At 35.4% G+C, this 6,000-nt stretch overlaps 1 protein-coding gene across 3 annotated transcripts in view; it reads left to right on the forward strand.

Moving 5' to 3' along the window:
* The window catches only part of TACC2 (transforming acidic coiled-coil containing protein 2), a 151,180-nt gene extending 146,953 nt beyond the window's left edge, over positions 1-4,227 (forward strand). For all 3 annotated transcript variants that reach the window (XM_070946349.1, XM_070946350.1, XM_070946352.1), the window contains 4 exons: positions 470-630; positions 1,604-1,710; positions 2,207-2,327; positions 3,727-4,227. In XM_070946349.1, coding sequence (XP_070802450.1) covers positions 470-630; positions 1,604-1,710; positions 2,207-2,327; positions 3,727-3,792 — 455 coding nt within the window. In that variant the 3' untranslated portion in view covers positions 3,793-4,227. The remainder of the gene's footprint in view (positions 1-469; positions 631-1,603; positions 1,711-2,206; positions 2,328-3,726) is intronic.
* The last annotated feature ends 1,773 nt before the right edge of the window (positions 4,228-6,000 follow it).

A 6,000-nucleotide genomic window follows, 5' to 3' on the forward strand; every position in this document is an offset into this window, starting at 1 on the left:
TTGATTTTAGGGTTGAGGTGCCATTTCATAAAGTGAAATATATGGTTTCATATATTAAAAGTTTTCAGTTGAAATGATTCTAGTTTTTTCCCAGACTAGTAGGAAGTTTTGAGTCAGCAGAAAGAAATTATTTTTCATCGATTCACACTTTTTATTCTTGCTGAATCTATGCTGTATATTTATAGCAATGTGATTCCCATAAAGGAACTTTTCCTTGTTAAATATTTGCTTCTGATTACTTACTTGTAAAGAACAAGATGTCAGTTCCATTGCCCTACTGAAATGTTTTAGGTGATGTGATAAAATATTTATTCCCATAATAAAAAAAGGTTTTAAATGCTTAACAGATTTATCAAGCAAACATGCCCCTCGTTCTACTTTGCATAATCTCATTTTCATGCTTTAATTTAATTTTAAGTTTTTAAAACTATTTGTTGTTTTTGAGCCTTTTAATCGTTGTTTCCTATAGAAGATGAGCAGAGAGAAAAATCCATGTCCCATCACACTGTCCAGCAACTTATTATGGAAAAAGAGCAAGCGTTGGCTGACCTGAACTCTGTGGAAAAATCTCTAGCAGATCTTTTCAGAAGATATGAAAAAATGAAAGAAGTTCTTGAAGGATTTAGGAAGGTAGGGCACAGTGAATAATGCTTCTATCAAAACACCCACATTCACTAAGGTGCATGTATAGGTCTGGAATTGTGTGTGGGTACATTTTTGTATTCATTGGGGGTGGGGGCTGTTCCTGATTTCCACATTCACCAGCAGGCTTTTGGCTGAAGATCAGGTCCTTGCAGTCAGGGATTTGGGGATAAAAATTATTCTTGCATGTGACAGTTCACAAACTTCCTTTCCATCCTCAGTACTTCTTCTGACAGAACATTCATAACCCATTTGTTCGGTCTTTATATAGCAACCATCCTTAATCTAATAACTGAGATGCATCAGCCTGAAAGTGCTGCCACCTAGCTCCAGTAAAAGGAGAAAACAGCCAAAGAAACCTTTTACACCTGTTTATACATATTGCAAGAATATGTATAAACAGTTTATGGTAGGCCTTTGGATTCAGTGAAGTCACACTGTTGTTCAGTATATCTGTGAACACAGAGATGGCTCTGCAGTTCTAATCTGGAGATGCAGAGCCTAGCACAATGGGGACACCGAAGGTACATTGTTATCATAACTGTGATGGGGTCAAGATTATTCATTATTCTCTGTTTCATACAAAAAATATAACTTGAACTAAATTTCCCTTAATTGATTTTCAGTTTATTCACTGTGTTTTAAAAGCAACTGTGTACTTTGCCAAAAATCCAAGGCAACCATTTTCTGTAGACACTGGGCATTGCAGAAAATGGATTCTGAGACGGCTTGAGCTTCATATGCCATGCATATGCCACTCTAGAATTCATATAGAGATGGCTGCTTAGCATTTATATCCTGTATTTCTCTCTCCTTTGTTTTAAGCAAATCTACTACTTTTATGTTTGCTTTCAAGAAAATGATCTGCTACCTACAATTGTAGAGCACGGTCGAAAGCCTACAACTTACTGTGAATCCCTTATAGTCTGCTGCTAAGCTATTTTTATGTTTCCCATTAAAGAATGAAGAAGTGTTAAAGAAATGCGCACAAGAATATTTATCACGAGTTAAAAAAGAAGAGCAGAGATATCAAGCCCTCAAGGTTCATGCAGAGGAAAAACTGGACAGGTATTTTATTAGGGCTTGTGGGGGGAGTCCTGAATTTCAACTTCTGTTCTGAAGTCTGTTGTAAACTAATTCTGGAGTTTCCTTTTTCCATCTGATTCTTGTCAGTACTTATATATAATTTTGATCTGACTTTTATAAAATGTATTCTGTCACTCTTTAAGGTTCCTCTTCATTTTTATAGCCAACCCCCCCCCCAACTTTTTAAAACATTCAGGAAAGGTTCAATTAAGCCCCAAGTATCAAACCTTACATAATATAGTATAATGTAAATGTGGAAAGCTGGTATACCAATATGGTACTGGATTTCGTAAAGAATTGTGCCTGTGTTTCACAAGTTATAATAATATATGCTTTTTATAAATGTATATACAATCTTGCCAAGAAAACTTCAGGAACATGTCTGGCCAGTTGCCAGGAATCAACCCTTGACATGAATGCATAAGAGAGAGAGGGGGAGAGAGATTCCTTGGCACTCAATATACCTGTGTTTCTGCAGAGCCAATGCTGAAATTGCACAAGTTCGGGGAAAGGCTCAGCAAGAACAAGCAGCTTACCAAGCCAGCCTTCGTAAAGAGCAATTAAAAGTGGATGCATTGGAAAGAACACTGGAACAAAAGGTGACTAGCTCTGAACTGTACAAAGCTGCTTATAGAAGAAGTTCTGTGTTTGGCAGCTGCTTCCTAAGCAGATGCAGCAATTTACTTGAAAAATGTAAAACCGTCTATCTTTTTCCTGTCAAATGCTATCCTTGTTAGCATTTAGTGGGGGCTCTGCCTCAACAGTTCCGTATTATCTATTTATTTATTAAATTTGTTGGGCACCCAGGGTAGCCCTGGGCCAAGTTGTCTATGGGTGGTGGCAATTTGTCTATGGAAGTGATGTAGTAATATCAGAGAGAGGAGGTTAGATTTCACTGTGTGTTTAGGCAGTTCAAGGATCGGGTAAACTTAGTATCTTATTTTACTGTTCGTTAGGGCTGTACAGCATTTCATGCTTGAAATCCAAAAACATTTAAATGGGATGAAGTGCTAATGGAACATCTCTGTGCAGTGCTTTAAAGCAGCTGGATCTTTTCCCCTAATTAGCGCAGAGGTTTCAAAGCACTGTAGACAGGCAGCATGTTTGCCTTCCATCCCAGTGCAAAGGCCTGTTGGAGATCAAAACTAAAGCACTGCACCATCATACCATTTATCTGCTTTTTATGAAACAAGTTAAAGTACTCACTCCAGCCTTAATTCATGAATGGGTGACTGTGGCTTATTGCAACGTTTCTCAGCCTCAACGACTTTAAGATGTCGCTAGACAACCCATGACCCATTGGGTTATCTTTTGAAAGATAATTTCCTGATCTAAACAGAATGACCAAAAGAGCAGTGGAAACAGGAGCAATGTCCTCACTGACTTTCCTTGTAGAAAATTGACAGGGAGTGTTGGAAATGACAATCATAGCTCTCCATTACAGTGCAACAGTGCGAGAGCACTGAAGCAGCCACAGTTTTGCCAAATTTCAACCCTACAGGAGTCACGGGTCCCAAATTTTGGATGCATTAAAAAGTTGTCCCATTGGAGGTATGTTGATTCAAAAATGGTTGCTCTATGATCCACCACTGTGCCCAATTGAAGATTACAAACAGTGAAACAGACAAGAGCGCTTCAGTAGTATATAGATTCTGGGAGAATTCTGGGAGTTGAAGTCCCTTAAAGTTGCTGAGGTTAAAAAACACTGGCTTAGCCTATTGATAGCAGAAATCTGGCTCCTGGGAGGCAATGGTTTATCCTTTTACAATGATTTGAATCTAAGAAATGATTTAGGCATAAGAGAATATAAAATGAAAGCTTTCCTGAAAGGTCCCACAGTGATGTGCTTAAGCAAAGATGATTGGTATAAGCAGAACTGAATTGCTCTTTCTCCAGCATGTACAACAAATGTTATTTTCATAATTGACACCGAGCGCAGTACAGCTTTTAACCGAAATATATTTATTCTTTCTTCCTGTGTATGTGTGTTTCTTTTAGAATAAAGAAATAGAAGAGTTGACGAAGATTTGTGATGAACTGATTGCCAAAATGGGGAAAAGCTAACTTTTAACCAAAACCCTAAATTACAATCTTGAGTGCAATATGACCATTGGCACAGTGATATCCAGGCAGAGATGTGAACGGATTCTATTTTCACTTTTTGTATGCACTACTGTATTTTTTCTTAATAATGTTGATTTGATTGTATGCAGTACAAAGACTATCAGAAATCCTTGCTATTGTCTGCAATTCTTTCCTTTGTATAATTCATAGCAAGTTGATCTCAAAAGTTCCTGTATCAGGGAGATTTGTCGAGTTCTTTAATAAATTACAGTTGCTCATCCTAGCCTTCCCTTTGTACATGAGTTCCCATGTTGGATGTCTTTTTTGGATTTAATATAAATGTGTATTACATGCATGGGGACTCTTGCCTTAAGGAGTGTAAATTTGATCTGCATTTTCTGATTTGTAAAATAAAATGGAAACTTGAAAAATTAAGGTACATGCCTCTGTGATACTTACCACAAATATTTTTTCCCTTCCAGTTTGAAAATGGGTTTCATTTTATTAAATGGTATGTTGAAAATCAATCTGATATTCAGTAGCATTAGTTTTTTATACATTATTCTGTTATTTCATTGGTTTGAAAAACATTATTTCTCAGAACACCAATACAGCCAGGGTGCTATAGAGATCAGTTATACTGTATACAAAATTCCCAAGAGAAGATGATAAGTTATATATTTAAAAAATCTACTAGTATAAAATATATGACTTTTCTTCTGAATGCTTGTATAAATGATGCTAGGGCAGATACAAGTTATTAGAAATATTTGACTGTAAAAGATCCTGTGCTTTTTTAAAGTTATTATTTTTTTCATATTGTGTTTTTGTTGTTTACTATATTTTGAATTGCCCACAGTTGTTTTGGAACTAAATCCTGGTAAATTGAAATACATTAATGCTTTTTAAAAATCCACCCAGCAACAAGGTTACTCAGTGTAATGATAAATTCAATCCTACTCTAAAATCTATCATTTGTAATGATAAACTTCAGACCTACCGTATTTTGATGCTAAAATTCTAGAAAACAACAGAATTGAAATTTACAGAAACAGTGTCAGAAACACTGTTTTAGCACTTTTTAAAATATAAAATGTAAAATCCAAGTAAATGAATAAAAGCGGTATTGGATGAAAGCACCTTTACTGGTATTTATTCATCACATTCATAATTGTAAAATAATAGGCCAGTTTTTAATATAGTAGAGAACTGGAGGTTCAACCTACTCGTACTACTTTGATTATTTGGGATGTGTTAGCTTGTCCCAGAAATTCTGTGTAGAAATTTATATAAATGGTGCTTTTTCCAAGTACTGTGTCACTAAAAAAGATTTGCATCAGTAGTTTTAAAAATTAGTCATAGAAGTACATTGCTTTCAGTATCACAAAGCTTTTGCTACAAAAACAATCAGCAATAGAGTGAAAATGATCCTGGAGTAAGTCACAAAAATGGGGAACTATATTAAAAGTAATTCTCATGTATCTTTATCATATAATTTAAAGTGACCACACGGATGTAGAAAGCTTCAGTTTTTGCCACTTCTTTATACAGCTTATACTAACCATCATAAATTGTGCCTTTCAGGGAATGTTTGATATCAAAATTCCTAATTCCTTACTTGCCAACTTTGTACTGTGACAAATGAATGTTCAAGGAGCACTTTTCCTCATTAAATGCTTAATTTTCATGTGTTTCAATTTCAGTTTAATTTACTGCGATTATAGACCAGTTCAGATAAGAAAAAAAAAAGAACAAAAAGCTTAAGACAGAATTAAAATACATTTGTAAAACAATCTAACTAATATCTATATGAAGTCCAGGATACAGCCTATATTAAATTATACTGTAAACACTAACATTATATTAAACATGATAGCTTCTAAAATTACAGCAAGACAATAATGTATAAAACTATTAGTACCAACAAAGTAATATCTAAAATTTGAATGAATTATAGTTACAAAGAATGCACTGCAGGAGATTGGCCCATCAAGATTCAACTCCTCTTCTATATTCCTGCACAAAACCTAGTTATAGGCATTAAAGCAAGGGATACTTCAGCTATGAGCAGCATCTGGGCATAAACTGAATCTGAGCAACCAGGACCTCTAATCAGAGGTAAGATGAATCTGATTCACGTGTCCCCATAAAAGGAGCAGTGAAATAGAACATGTTCTGTAATTTCCACCTCTCTGGAATCACAGAGGC

Source organism: Pituophis catenifer, unplaced genomic scaffold (assembly GCF_029215685.1).
Source record: "Pituophis catenifer annectens isolate HBS135680 unplaced genomic scaffold, rPitCat1.0.hap2 SCAF_6, whole genome shotgun sequence".
NCBI lineage: Eukaryota > Metazoa > Chordata > Lepidosauria > Squamata > Colubridae > Pituophis > Pituophis catenifer.